This window comes from Pantherophis guttatus, chromosome 2 (assembly GCF_059756535.1).
Source record: "Pantherophis guttatus breed Tessera chromosome 2, ASM5975653v1, whole genome shotgun sequence".
In the NCBI taxonomy this organism is placed as follows: domain Eukaryota; kingdom Metazoa; phylum Chordata; class Lepidosauria; order Squamata; family Colubridae; genus Pantherophis; species Pantherophis guttatus.
Genome location: NC_142064.1, coordinates 234,324,452 through 234,340,715, shown reverse-complemented (window position 1 = coordinate 234,340,715; position 16,264 = coordinate 234,324,452). Strand labels below are relative to the sequence as shown.

General features: G+C 36.5%; 1 protein-coding gene and 1 pseudogene across 11 annotated transcripts in view; both read left to right on the top strand.

The window, feature by feature from the left end:
* The window catches only part of CNTN6 (contactin 6), a 229,013-nt gene that overhangs the window by 36,682 nt on the left and 176,067 nt on the right, over positions 1 to 16,264 (top strand). For all 11 annotated transcript variants that reach the window (XR_004595209.3, XM_034440535.3, XM_034440534.3 and 8 more), the window contains exon 2: positions 3,001 to 3,144. Coding sequence is in view for 10 of the 11 variants with exons in the window: in XM_034440535.3 (XP_034296426.2) it covers positions 3,090 to 3,144 (55 nt within the window). In the remaining variant the exon portion in view is untranslated. The remainder of the gene's footprint in view (positions 1 to 3,000; positions 3,145 to 16,264) is intronic.
* Positions 5,742 to 8,697, top strand: LOC148115547 (uncharacterized; annotated as a pseudogene).

Sequence of the window (16,264 nt, the reverse complement as noted above, 5' to 3'; positions counted from 1 at the left end):
ACCAGGTCTAGCAGTTCATATTTGCAAAAACTATATGACTATGAATTGTGTTAACTTACAAGTGGGCCTGTTTACTCCAAATGGATTGTACTGTTAATTTAAAAAGTAGAAGAAGAAAAAGGGGGAAAAAATAGGTTGGGAAATCTCTCTAAGGGATGCTATTCTACCCTGTGACTTTATTTTATAGTTCAAGTATTGAAACTGCCTTAGGGAGAAGAAGTTTTAAAAGAAAAAGAGTAACTGAATACAATTGGCATTCATAAGGAAATTCACATTAGCAGCCTGCAAATCTAATATTCAGAGAATGAAAGAGGAGGGGCAGGGAGGAGGAAAGGAGAGAGTGAGGGGATAGATATAGAATGGTTGAATTCAACTGCTAATAAAAGCAGGCTGGTGGCAAAGGAAAGAGTTGCTGGCAGCTTAAAATCTGACCTCATCATCTTCATCTTCATCTTCATCCCCTTCTCCCATCCCTTTTGCCCCACTTTTATTTTATTTTTTATCTTTTTTGTGCTCAAATGCATTTATTTACATTCTCTTTTTCCTTATGTAATATACAGATTTGGTGATCAGTATCAAATTTCAATCCAGCCTCATATACAGGTGCTCCTCAAGTTACAACAGCTGGTTTAGTGACCATTCAAAGTTACAACAGCATTGAAAAACATGACGTATGACCGTTTCTCACACTTACGACCATCGCAGCATCCCCCTAGTCAGGTGATTAAAACTCAAGATACTTGACAACTGATTCATATTTATGACAGTTGCAGTGTCCCAGAGTCATATGAACACATGTTCACCTTTTGAGACTTTCTGACAAGCATAGTCAATGGGGAAACACGATTCATTTAACAACTGAGCCAAGAAAGGTCATACTATTTTCAGACATTTTGGAAACTAGAAAAAACAGATTTTGTCCAAAGCAAGGATATTTTGGCAAAAGCTTAGAAAAAATAAGAAAAAATTAAAATACTTTTAAAAACATATTTTATTGTCACTATTGTTTTAGAACCGTACAATCAGTGGTGGATTGCCCCCGGTTTGGACCGGTTCTATAGAACCAATAATAAAACCGGTGGGAAGCTCCGCCCACTGACCCCAACATCATTAGGAAGCTTCTGCGCATGTGCATGCATGCACAGAAGCCCACACACTCATGCAAGCAAAGCGAGCGCACGCACGTGGCCACGTTGCAAACCGGTAGTAAAGGTAAGTAGAATCCACCCCTGCGTACAATGTATTGTATTGTGCATAATTGCTAGGTACATAAGTGAACTACAACAATAGTGTTCAAATATTTTATATAATTTCCAGCCTTATACTAATTTAATATGTTGATTTCCCCTCTCTTAGGGCAAATTAGTACAGAAGCACATAGATAAAGAAATAGAATCTCTAACCCTAATCTAGTTTCAAGAACATTAGGCTGGCTCTGCATTCTTGATCGAGTAGGCTGATCAGTTCCTTATTTCTCATAGACTAGAATGGTATACACTATGCCAATTTCACTGCACCCCCAGTATTTTCATGCATCATCCAACTAGAAGAAATCAAAAGCATATCCACCTATGAATAAAATGGTTCACTGGCAAAGAGCATAGTCTTCTCTTCTGTGATCAAGGCTGTGCACAAATGGTGGCAGAAATGCCAATTCTTGCAAACCTGATTGTCTTCAGAAGGTGATGCATCATATAAAAGTGTCCCAAAGATGCTTTTTCCGGTGGGCAACTGAACTTTCTTGTTTTTTCATTGAAGATGTTTCACTTCTCATCCAAGAAGCTTGAGTAATGCTGACATAGAGGTGACCCTGAGGACACAGATAAACCTCCAAGTGCTTCAAAGACCTTCTAAAAGCATGCAAATGACCAGCTTTCTGCAAGGAATATAAATCCTTCCATTTCTCACTATCCTGTCAGAGCTGAAGAAGCTTCTTGGATGAGAAGCAAAATGTCTTTAAAGAAAAAAAAAACAGGAACGAGGATATCTTGTTTAACCATTCAATATTTAAATAAAAATATTTCTTAACCAAGTTTTCTTTTTAGAATAAATATTTCAATTGTTTGGAAACAGGAAGACAGAAACAAAAACATTGGGGGACCTTACCCATTTATATAGCTGGCAACCAAAAGAAAGGCTAATTGTTTTTGTGTTACTCATTTTTATTTTTATTTTCAGCAGACATATAGATGTGTACAGCTATACACTTTTTATTTTCAAGAGATACAAATGCTGAACTGACTGGTTTTCTACATAGTATTATCCTTTAGGATATTTGCATATGTTTCGTAAAGGTATCACAATTTTAAAAGGTGTTAAAAATAAAGGATTGTATTTCAATTCACATATTAAACCAGAAGCCTTATGTCCTTTGAGATAATCTATATAGTGTATAGAAGAAAATCTGTTTTTCTTTCAAAGTTTCTACAACTAGTTTTCCCAATTTTGCTTTTTTTTCCTGCTAAAATATATTTTTCTAACACTGTCATTCCAGTGACAATTGGTTTTAATCAGAGCCATATTTTTATCTGCATGCTTTTTGTACCGAATCTGTAATCTGTATCTGAATGACATAGCCCAGAATTCCATTCATATTTTTAAAGACATTTTGTAAACTTGAATAATGTACATAGTAGTTGTATGGCGAGTTATATATTGTGTGTTTCTAGAAACACAACTAAGAACTTCCAATGACTTCATATAATATTTATTTTGGTTCTCTTGCTAATGATTTGAGCATAAATCAAAGTGCCAATAAGATGTCTGGACATGTAAATGCTAGTGAAATTCAATTCGAGCAAGTAGCAAATTATTTCAATTGGTATCTGTTGATCGTTAATATAAGTTGCATGGCTAGTCATGAGGAAAAAAAGTATTAGAAATATAAGTTGAGAGGTGAATAGATACTGAATAGTATAAAAATGATCAAATTAAAAATCAAAGCAAACAATATCACATAAATATTTGCATATACTCTAAACCAATAACTTTATTTTACAGCTTATAAAATAATATCAGGAAGATTGACGTAGTCCTACATCTTTCTCAGATGATTGGATGGGAGGAATTTTTGACCTTGGAAATTGGAGATGATGTTGCTATGGAAACTCGTATTTCTGCTTTCGTTCTTAAGCTGTTTTGCAGGTAAAGTATTTGATTATTAAGCTTTTGGATTTGATTGGTAAATATATAGTAGCATATCTTATTTTTAAAGTAAATAAATGGGGCATTCTAAAGGGATAACATACATAAGCTATTCTTTAAATAAATAAAATGAAAAAAAATCATGTTTTTTTTAAAAAAAACTAATGAAAGGTGAAAGTGAATTGAACATATTTGTCTGTTTAGGTAAACACTGCTTACTACTTAAAAGACTGAGTTCAAATTCCTGTATATTCAAGCATGGTTACGATGTTGAATTAGGGATGACATCTTTTCTCTTATGAAAGGTACCTCATATTTATCAATTTAAATATAGTTCTCCCCCCATTTCTCCTCTCCCAAAAAATAAAAAATTCTGGAACAGCTACAGTATCCTTTACAGCAGGGTAACCCGCAGGCTGTAGACCACTGCCAGTCCATGGTCCAGCAGGAACCAGGCTGCGCAAGCAAGTAAAACCCTAGCTGTATAAATGTGGGATCCAGGCAGCTCAGCAAACCACACACACACCGATCCACAGAAAAAGCACCCTCCATGAAACCAGTCACTGGCGCCCAAAAGATTGGGGGCTGCTGGTTTACAGGCAGGAAACCTTGGGGAGGGGGACAAATTTATCTTCTTTTACAAACTAACATATCAAGGATTGGGGAGGACATTGCAGTAATGCAGCATCAGACTGGAAAATAGGAATCTAAATTATAAACTGGCTGGATTATGGGGGGTGGGGGATGATATTAAATCTAATAGCAGCTCACTTCATTTCTTTTGTTAATTAGTAGTTCTCATTTATTGATTTATTGATATCATACTTTTCCTGCTCGAGTTCCAAGATAGAGCCTTGTTTTTCTCCACTTTTTTGACCAAGAAATTGGTGTGATAGATTGTATTTAAAGAAAGAAAGATTGTCTAAAACACGCAGAGGGTGGACTTAAACCTGCATCCATCCACTTCCGGTTCAATACTTTCAGTACTATATCATACTGGATTCATCAGTGGAAACTAGTATAATGAACATAGTAAATATCAGGAGTTGGTGAAAATTTCCATTCTTACTTAATACCCAGAAATTGGTTCTTTCAAATCAATGTTTTGACTCTTGCCCAGTGGTGAGATTCAAATAATTTAACGACCGGTTCTCTGCCCTAATGACCGGCTGGGTGGGCGTGGCCAGGGTGGACATGGCCAGTGGGTGAAACAGGCAGCACTCAGCCTCCTGCACCCCCCTGGGAGCAAAAACGGGCCATGGGGGAGGGACGCACCACCCCACTGTGCCCTGTTTTGGGCCTAGTAGGCCTCCCTGCAGTCTTCTTGGAGCAAAAACGGGCCACAGGGGGGCTGTATTGCACCCCCGGCACCCCATTTTGGGCCTAGCAGGCCTCTCTGCAACCTTCTGGGAGCCAAAATGGTGTGTGTAAAGACTCGTGGAAGGGGCAAGGAGGGGCGGGGTCAGCCAGCAATTTAACTACCGGTTCGCCCAAACCGGCCCAAACCGGCCCAAACCGTCTGAATCCCACCACTGCTCTTGCCCCCTACAAGCCTCTTGTAATTTTCCTGCCTAATTTTCAGAAGTAACTTGTCACAGCTATCTTCTGAGGCTGAGAGATACAATTGACCTAAAATCACTCAGTTGACTTTTGTACGAACCAGAATTTACAGTTTCCTGGCTTCTAGCCTGGTACTTTAATCACTGTGCCAAACTGGATCTTTCCACCTACAATGGAAAAGATAGTAAAGTTACAGTCTTTTACAATGTATTTTAGTATTCACAATTGGAACACTTGGAAATCAGGACAGATTCTTTGTCTGATTCGATAGTATTGTTGTTGTTGTTAGCATTTTGAGGCAAAATAACTCCTTATATTATAAATTAACTAATGCGAATCTGTGAATCTGATTCACTGTCTACCTTACTTTGATCTGATATCAACAGATCAGTGTTCACAAGAACTTGCTGCTTTAATTAGAATGTAAAAAGAAGCATCCTAATGCCAATGTCACACTGCCTTTTTGGAACATATGTGTGACAATTTGCCAGTAGAAAAAGTTACACGGTTCTATCATGATGCAACAAGTCTATGCAAACGTTTTTTTTTAATTTCACCTTGAAGCCACCTGAAAATCCAACATGGTTCTTGTTTTGATGTCAGTCCTATTGTTACATCTTCTCCAATCATGTTTAAATAGAAAAGGAGGACTTCCTGAATCAGTTCCTGATTGGACCCATCATTAACATGCTGGTCCTTAAGACTATGTCTTAATTCAGCTTCCAAAATTTTGAGTAGCAATATGTGGATTTTGCATCATTCTTAAGGACTCTTTTTAGTTTTCTTTTAATATTCACCATTCCTATACTTATTATATCCTTACCTGCACAGTCCAGCCAAATGTAGTGCAAAGGCAGCTAACTTTTTGTGTTTCTACTTGGACCACCAAAAATGGCTGATTGATTGATTGATTGATCATTTGTGTGCCATCAAATTGGTATTAATGTTGAATGACTACTTAGATCTTCTCTGGTATGATTTGGCCCTTTGGGTCTTCCAACACTGCACTAATCTTTCAATGCAAATTAGATCCTTACATGGAAAGGGAAATGCCAGGTGTTCTGGCTAGGTATAGAACAAGAGACATTATAGATGAAGCATACTGGATAACTGAGAAAGTTAATGAATACCAGGAAGAAGTTATACGTAATTTATTAGTGATAGAAAGAGCTTTGATTATATTGATCATTTAAAATGATAGAAATGCCTTAGAAAAAACGATATAAACAAGGGAGTTATCATGAATTGTTGTCACAGTTTGGCAAGAAATGAGCTTCAATATCACTTTATCTCCAAAATGGCACAGTGTTCTGATGTCTGCATGGACTATGTAATGAAATAATCAGTTTGGTTTTATTAAACTCAATTTTGGTTTTATTAAATTCAATTTTGAGTTTTATAAAACCATTTTCTAATCCCTTGGAATAACCAATTTGTTTGACCTTTTCCTCTATCTAGCTACTGATCTCATCTTAGTCATAATGCTAATTACAACAGCTTGGGAGCTTTAAATTAATCATATGATTCATGAATCAGCACTAAGATAAAATAATGCAGGCATGTTCTGGAGCAGATTAAAATAAGATGTGGGCAAAACTGAAATCTCTCTATCTTTTAAAATATTGGGCTGATAGAATTCAATTATCTACCTTCCTAAATTAGCTATTCTAAGATAGAAAGGCAGATAATTGAATTCTATCAGCCCAATATTTTAAACACCATTCCATCTCATTGTCTCTAAATGAAAAAATAAAAGACAAATTCATTCCCATTAATTCAGTTGAACCAGCTTGCCATTACATTTTAATATTACCACTGTTACTAGATTGTGTCAAAGGAGCCTGTGAAATAAGGTTAGTATGGCTCTTATTTTTCTTGATCTGTGTGTCTGAGTATAATCATTGTGTGTTTCCATGTGAATTTCCTTTCCCTTTTCTGTTCTGTTGAATTGCCTTGAGAGAAGGTAGTGTTGCTGCAATGTAACAAATCAAGAAATACAGTTAACACATATTTGAAACATGGATTTTCATATAATCACCTTGGTAATACATTCTTTAGGAATGCAGTTATGCTAAAACCTGTTCCAGAATCTAAAATTTATGTGTAAAGATTGTGAGGATGGTTGGAAGGCATAATAGGATTTCTCTTCCAGATAGGATACAAGAATATCTAAGTTATGAAGCTACGAGCAACCAACTGAGATTTCCAAATTCACACTTCCCAATTTACAGTGATTGTCTGACTGATAGTTGTTGTTTGAACAGCAATACCATGCATTTGTTTAATTTGTTTAAGTCATGAAAATGTGTCATTTAAATTTATATTTATTTTCTAATAAATTATTTATTTCTAAAATAATTTATAATTGATTTGTGTATATGTTTATGAAGATTCTCAATTATCCAAGTCATGGTTGTCCCAAAGGTGCTTTTTCAAAAGTCAACTGGACTTTTTTGGTTTTTTCCTTGAAAACATTTTACTTCTCATCCAAAAAGCTTCTTCGGTTGTGACTGAAAGGTGGGGAATGGAAGGATTCCTATTCCTTAGTGGTCATCTAGTCAAAGAATAGATGAATAGAAAAGAAAAGAAAAGAAAAGAAAAGAATAGAATAGAATAGAATAGAATAGAATAGAATAGAATAGAATTTTTTATTGGCCAAGTGTGATTGGACACACAAGGAATTTGTCTTGGTGCATATGCTGTCAGTGACCATAAAAGAAAAGATACGTTCATCAAGAATCATAAGGTACAACACTTAATGATAGTCATAGGGTACAAATAAGCAATCAAGAAAACAATATCACTATAAATTGTAAGGATACACGCAACAAACTTAGTCATACAGTCATAAGTGGAAGGAGATGGGTGGTGGGAACGATGAGAAGACTAGACTAGACTAGACTAGACTAGACTAGACTAGACTAGACTAGACTAGACTAGACTAGACTAGAATAGAATAGAATAGAATAGAATAGAATAGAATAGAATAGCAGAGTTGGAAGGGACATTGGAGGTCTTCTAGTCCAACCCCCTGCCCAGGAAGGAAACCCTATACCACTTCAGACAAATGGTTATCCAACATCTTCTTAAAAATTTCCAGTGTTGGGGCATTCACAACTTCTGCAGGCAAGTTGTTCCACTTATTAATTATTCTAACTGTCAGGAAATTTCTCCTTAGTTCTAAATTACTTCTCTCCTTGATTAGTTTCCACCCATTGCTTCTTGTTCTATCCTCAGGTGCTTTGAATAATAGTTTGACTCCCTCTTCTTTGTGACAACCTCTGAGATACTGGAACACTGTTATCATGTCTCCCCTAGTCCTTCTTTTCATCAAACTAGACATACCCAGTTCCTGCAACTGTTCTTCATATGTTTTAGCCTCAGTCTCTAATCATCTTTGTTGCTCTTCTCTGCACTCTTTCTAGAGTCTCAACATCTTTTTTACAACTTGGCGACCAAAACTGAATGCAATATTCCAAGTGTGGCCTTACCAAAGCATTATAAAGTGGTATTAACACTTCACGGTATCTTGATTCTATCCCTTTGTTTATGCAGCCCAGAACTGTGTTGGCTTTTTCGGTAGCTGCTGCACATTGCTGGCTCATATCTAAATGGTTGTTCACTAGGACTTCAAGATCCCTCTCACAGTTACTACTGTTGAGCAAGGTACCACATATATGGTACCTGTGCATTTTGTTTTTCTTCCCAAAATGTAGAACTTTCCTTTTTTCACTGTTGAATTTCATTTTGTTAGATAGTGCCCAATGTTCAAGTCTGTTAAGATCCTTCTGTATCTTCAGCCTATCTTCTGGAGTGTTGGCTATTCCTGCCAGTTTGGTGTCATTTGCAAATTTGATGAGTTCCCCATCTATCCTCTCGTCCAAGTCATTGATAAATATGTTGACAAGCTCTGGGCCTAAAATAGAGCCCTGGAGTACTCCAATGCATCCTTCCCTCCATGTAGATGCAGTTCCATTGAAGACTACATGTTGAATGTGGTTGGTCAGCCAGTTACGAATCCATCTGGTGGTGATGCTGTCTAACCCACATTTTTCTACTTTATCTAGTAGTAGGTTATGGCCTACTTTATCAAATACTTTACTAAAGCCAAAGTAAATTAATAGATTAATAGTAGTGCAGATTTAGAAAATAGTTTGACAGTGTTGAGGGAATTATTTGTTTAGCAGAGTGATGGCGTTCGGGAAAAAACTGTTCTTGTGTCTAGTTGTTCTGGGGTGCAGTGCTCTATAGCATCATTTTGAGGGTAGGAGTTGAAACAGTTTATGTCCAGGATGTGAGGGGTCTGTAAATATTTTCATAGCCCTCTTTTTGACTTGTGCAGTATACAGGTCCTCAATGGAAGGCAGGTTGGTAGCAATTGTTTTGCACTCTGAAAGTCAGTCATTAGCTCCCTGAGAGGCATTGAGACCAGTTGGGGAGCGGGTTATCTGTAGCCTTAGGGTCATCTGAATCAGAGTGCAGATAAAGGATACATATAAACCCCCAATGGTCCCAAGAGAGCTAACAACTGACCTTCAGAGTGCTAACAATTACATGATTGCTAAGGAATATAAATTCTTCCATTCCTCACATTCAGCCAGAACTGAAGAAGCTTCTTGGGTGAGAAGTGAAACATTTTCAAGGACAAAGACAAGAAAGTCCAGCTGCCTTTTGAAAATCACCTTTGTTTGTGTATATATTTATAACAAGTAGCATACAAAAACATATACACTTGCAAACTATATACATCAAAAATACTTTCAAAATGTACATGTTGAAAAAATACATTAAAAACCTGTGCATTTTATGGACAGTGTATGTAGATTCTTTAAAAAAATAATAAAATAAAGTTAAAGCAAGGAGAATCTAAGTAGAAATAAAGTTACATTTCTTTGACTTAAAAGTAAATGTCATAATGCTCAATAGAATTAATTCCCAGGTAACTATCTGTCTCTCTGTCTCTGTCTCTCTCTGTCTCTCTGTCTCTCTGTCTCTCTCTCTCTCTCTCTCTCTCTCTTTAACCAACTATCCATCCAGTGGTGGGATTCAAAAAAATTTACTACCGGTTCTATGGGCGTGGCATGGTGGGTGTTACATGGCTTGGTGGGCAGGGGAAGGATTCTGTAAAATCTCCATTCCCTGTCCACTCCAGGGGAAGGTTACTGCAAAATCCCCATTTCCTCATGATCAGCTGGGACTCGGGAGGCAGAGAATAGATGAGGATGGGGCCAGTCAGAGGTGGTATTGACTGGTTCTCCAAACTACTCAAAATTTCTGCTACCAGTTCTCCAGAACTGGTCAGAACCTTCTGAATACCATCTCTGTATCTATCTATCTATCATCTATTCATCTATCTATCATCTATATCTATCTAATCTATATCTATTATTACAACCCTAAAATGGAAGTAGATGGTAGTGTAGATCTTTCATTTTCCAAGCAACAGAATGGATTGCTCCTTTCTGATCTGAAATCTCTTATTAGTTCAATAATCAATAGAGAAGAGAAGAACAATGTTTGGATTCCTGAAGAAGAACAGCATTATCCCAGTAATGGAATAATGAAGAAAAAACAAGATGCAGTATGTCTTCAAGGAATATTTTAATTTAATTAACACAACTAGATGTGTGTTTTCTTTCTCTTTGATAAATGCATTTCATTACACTAATGCTTCACTGTTCTCCTTTTCTCCGCAATTATATTTTATGTCATAACAAGTCATTTTGCTTCTGCCAAAGGAAATAAATAATGTATAGATGGATAATGATATTACATGGCAGCAGAATCAACTCCATCTTTTTTCTTTCCATTTTTTCACAGAAAAAAGGAGTACTATTGAAATGAGATAATCTCATGTGAACATGTAACCAGAGGCAAGAAGTATGATGGAAATAAATCTGAGATCATTATTTCCACACTGAATATTTATTATTAATATTCATTCTAGCAGTTTCTTTCTGTTATTGTTAAAATGAAAATGTGCCTTATATATTAATTCTGCACAAAGGGGGGGAGACAAATCATTCAGAAATTAAAAATGACTGCAAACTCATATGCTTCTCTTATCGATAGAAAAAAAAAATCATGCTGAATTTCAGAAGAAAAACTCTTTTGCCTTCTATATTCCTTTTCCAAACAATACTAGAAATCAAATGGAAGAAATATGACATGTCTCTTGTTTCATAAACTCAAGAAAATCACAAATAGATCTTTAAGGATTCTCTATTAAGATAGGACACTGATTCACAGCACATGGATTTGGGCAAAAACTCCTCATTTTTGTTATATGGGGCCCTGTTAAATAGATCATGGAATAAAATAAGTGCAACGTTGAAACTTGAAAGTGGCTAAGAAACTACAGCAAGAACACCATAATGCAATTTTTACAAACATAAATCCATCAGGAGAACAATATTTGCTCCTGGTAGTATGGACAAATGTATGTGGTCATTTGGCTACTCAGAAATATACTGGGAAAGAAATTGACACAGTGCAACAACCCACACTGTAGATATGCTGGACTGTTTTAAAATTAAAGAAATTATTTGGCTAGCCCTAAATTTTTAGAAAGATAAGTGCAACCTTTGTCTGCTTCCATCATGGATTATTTGCCCACCACCACCATGGAAGGATCATTGAGCCACTGTGGCACAGTGGTTAGAGTGCAGTACTGCAGGCTCACTTCTGCTGACTGCCGGCTGCCTGAAATTTTGCAGTTCAAATCTCACCAGACTCAAGGTTGACTCAGCCTTCCATCCTTCCGAGGTTGGTAAAATGAGGACTCAGATTGTTGGGGGCGATATGCTGATTCTGTAAACCGCTTAGAGAGGACTGTAAAGCACTGTGAAGCAGTATATAAGTCTAAGTGTTTATTGCTATTAGAAATGAGAAGTTTTTTTCTGACAGTATTGAAATAGACTGATTTGCTTTCAAAGCCTCTGAGAGCCTTGTTTTAAATTTCTGCTCTTGGAAAGCTGCAGAGCAGGATGAGAGTCTGGATCACCAGAAGTCATTCTTTGCCTTCTTCAGCAGAGATCCTGCTGGATCTCTGTGCCTCCCCTGAATACAGTGTTTCCATTCCATCTAATTGTTTGCATTCCATCTAATTGTAGGTTTAATGGTATAGACCTCCCTTCATTAAGATGCATTCACTATTTCTCTTATTGATTCACTTTTTGCCATTAAAATAAATACTCACATTTTTTTTTTTTTAAATCATACTAGGGATTTATGAAACTGTCTCCTTCTGGCTCTTACATTCTTGTTGCTTTCATTCTGCAAGGAGCTTACAAACTGATAGATATTTGTTCTCAAATTTCTCATTCTACACATCTCTCCCTTTCTCCCCCACCCCCCAAATTGAAGGTGTCATTTCAGCACTTACCTGTGGTGCTGTTAGATAGGTATATACCACTGCCAACCTTTTAAAACTTATGGATGCCCAATCCAATTAAATTCATATTGCTGAGGCATGTTGGTATCATATCTGGAAAAAAAATGTTAACCATTCAGTTCAAAAGAAAGAGTTTGGGCAATCATTCCTTTAATTTTGCCTGGAATTGATTTTTCTATCAGAAAACTATCAAAGATACTTCTAAAACAATACCCCTACCAGGAAACTGCCAAAGAGCCACCAGTAAACAGCCGAACCAAAGAATCTCTAAGACTGCCCCCACCCACATAGACAGGCAAGACCACCAGAATATAAACTGACAGCAAACAGCACTCCTTACTAGCACCTAGTTAGGGTAATGAAATGTCTGCAAGAAGCAAGCTCAAAGCACCAAGGATCCCTGATCCATGGTGGCGCAATGGTTAGAGTGCAGTACTGCAGGCTACTTCTGCTGATCACCAGCTGCCAGCAGTTTGGCAGATTGAATCTCACCAGGCTCAAGGTTGACTCAGCCTTCCATCCTTCTGAGGTGGGTAAAATGAGGAGCCAGATTGTTGGGGGCAATATACTGACTCTGTAAACCGCTTAGAGAGGGCTGTAAAGCACTGGGAAGCAGTATATATGTCTAACTGCTATTGCTATTGCTAGTCCTCATTTCAACCCTGAGCTACAAATATTCTCCTTTATTGGTACTTCTAAAAGTTAAGTGAGCACTGCAGCGATTTTTCTTTTTAAATCCATTCTTGGATAGCTGTTTTATTCCAACTTGTTCTGTACACACAGAAAGATTTGCTTCATGAACATTGTCTTCATTTTCATAGCCTCTAATTTTAAAGTATTGCAAAACCTTTAAATAATTGTGGTATCACAACCCTGTGATGTGTTGCTTTGTCTAAGAAGAAATATCCTTTTTTTCCTCTGATGATTTTTTATAATTTTCTCCTCTTTTTAAATGTCAAATAATTTCACCTCTGTCTATAAAAAGCTTATTATCTCGAGAAAAAAAGCCTTCTCCTAGCAGTTCGGAAATAATTTCACATTTTTATTCAGTTTCATAACAGATTCAAAGAATCAGTTCTCCTTATATTATCTCCTTTATTAAAACAGAAAGCCAAATGATCAAGAACTATTTTTTTAAAAAAATATGTCTTTATTATTTTTAATAGGAAGCAATACAATTGTATAATTAAATACATAATCCCCTTAAAATCTTTGTTCAAGCAATGTGAAGTTTAAAAAAAGGTAGAGCATTCCCAGGAAAATGCAATTCTCCGCATCCCAGGAATTATAAAATATTATCTATCTATGAAGTTTTCCATGTGTCATAACCAAGATCAACTGTAGATTTCTAAAGGTAAAGATTTCCTCTGTCCAATTATGTCTGAATCTAGGAGATGGTGCTCATCTCTGTTTCTTAGCTGAAGGAGCCAATGTTGTCCATGGTCATGTGGCCAGGTGCACAGAATGTTACCTTCCCATCAGGGAGTTACCTATTTATTTACTTGTATTTGCATGCTTTCAAACTGCTAGGTTGGCAGGAGCTGGAGCAAGTAACGGGAGCTTACCCCATTGTGCGGTGTTTGGATCTTGAATCTGGGCTGTTAGCTTTCCAGTTGACAAGCTCCGTGGCTTTAACCACTGAGCCATCACGCCCCTATGGGCTTATATAGACTAACAAAAATGTAAAAGGCATGATGTAGGGATTCTTGTTTTGGGAGTGTAGTTATGTGACTTATTCAATAAAACTGCTAAGCCAGGGGTGTCACGCACAGGCCACACTCATCCCAGCTCTGTGAATTGAAAAAACGTCATGAAACATCACAAGATGGCAATGTGATATGGCAAGTTTGACACCCATGCACTAAGCTATCCTCACTCCCTTTGAGCACCAATGATGTTATCTAATTTGGTCATAATTTGGTCATAAAATGTCTGCAAGAAAATCACCAAGCTCAAAAACCACCAATGATCCCACACTTCTTAATTTTTTTAGACTAGGTCTGGGCTTTGCTTCCTTAAATACCAATTTATTTATTTATTAAATAAATTTATTCATTGGTATTTCTTTTTTCCATTTTGGTTTTGTTGGATTGAGTTCAATTTGCATTGCATATGAGAGCTGTGATGTCAGTATGATCTGGAAAGTTGTTTTCTTTTTTTTCTGATGGTTGCTTTTATGGGCTTGTTTGTGTGTTTTGTTTTGTGTGTGTGTGTGTGTGTGTAAGTCACTGTGTTTGTTTTTTAAAAGAAAAGTCAGACTATACATTAAAAAAAGGAACTGCTACTATTTTGGGAGCATAGTTATTTCTTTGGCAGATCATCTTATCACAGAAAGCAAGTAGCTTTTTGCTGAATGAGCAAAGCTGTTAGCTTGTAAACCGCTGTGAGCACCGAAAGATCACGAAAGACCAACTTTGAAGAACTCCAGCAGTAGCAGAAACAGTAGAGAAGCTGTTCATTTCTTTGAAAGAGAAATAGCAGAATTTGTCAAGGTGGAATATGGTGCAGTATGAATGTAATATAATTGCTGGAGATTTCCAATGTGTCTGTCTTGTTTTTTCTAGCCTTTAAAATGAAAAGATACACAGAAAATATGTCGGGTGGGAAAACTGCATCCCAAAACAAATAAGAATGTTCATATAAGGAAAAGCATAAAATGAAATGGAACATAAGAAGATAGAAACATATGTATATATGTTGATAAAAATATTATCTGGACCGAGTAATAGATGGAAATTCTGGAAATGTGGTAAGATGAGGAACCAAGAGAAAGGAAAAATGAAAGGTGAATTCAACCTATGAATTCTATCTCTCCTTCCAGCCTGCCCTCCAGTCTTGATAACATTGGCAATTAGTCTGCAGAATCTTTTGCTCTGAATGTGTATTAATAAATGTCAACTTGCTTCAGGAGAAAGCATTAATGGTAGTGACCTCATCCAGGAAGAATATGCGAATTTTCTATAATCAGATCTTTAGAGGGGTAGGAGATGTGCCTCTCCCAAGTGGCTATCAAGTGCAGTACTACAGATGGTTAAACACTTTGTTTAGTCTACTTTTACAGTATATTTTAACATTAATTAACCTAATTATAATTCTCAAACTCATCTATGGAGCAGAATGTGGCGACATTTTGCAATGCATCTCCAACTTACATAAAATAAAATAAACTTAATACAACACCCCAAAATGTTTATTCTTAAAATTAAAATTAGAGCATATGTACCAATTAATGCGTGCTAGGTTTTTGAGGACTTGGGTGGCAAAGTGTCCACCTGACAACACTATAGTTTCCTTTTCCTGAGTTGACAGTATTTTTAAAACTGGTGCTGAGAATCCCAAGGTTGCTTTGGTGGGGAGGATTTCAGCATTTATACTGAAATGTCCTTATCTAAAGTCTTTATGGTTGCTATGACAACCATGAACAATATATAAACCACCAAGCACATGCTAAGCCACCTGCCAGAACTACTCTGCAGGATACTGTAGGATACAGAATCATCATTTAGGAAATCTGCTTGCCATGGGAGATCCAGCAATGCTTTTTAAATCAAAGTTAGATCACCACTGAACCAATCAGATCTTCAGGTAATTTGCAGGACTAGATGGTCCAGCTCTCCAATATTGGTAGCTACCCAATGTTTCCTGTATAATTTACAAGATTTTCTTCTAGTTTTGGTGATTCTATTGAAGCCCTACCTCCTTTCTGGAACAGACGGATAACATGGAAGCATCTTGAGGCAAATTGAAGAATTATATTTCCTTCTTGATATACTGAAGAATTAATATCAATTAAATAATAGAGTCAATAACTAGAGTGCAAATGACAGAAGAGTAAGTGGCTTTTTGACTTTATTGACCATGGCAGTCTTCTGTTCTTTATGTTTGGTCTAGGTCAGAAAATACAATAGGTTGAACAGATTATATATATATTTGAAGATAGTGATAGATGATTTATCCTCTATCTCGGAACTGAAATAATTATATTCTATTCTTTGGTTCTTTATTACTGACAAAATTCTATTATGTAACCCATACTCTTCGATAATTAACTGAACCCATTCATCTGAATTGTGATAATATACATAATTGTGTCCATATATGCATAGCTGGAAAACTAAGCACTTTTGTGCAGGTATATGGATTGAAAATTTTTAAAAAGAACCTTGA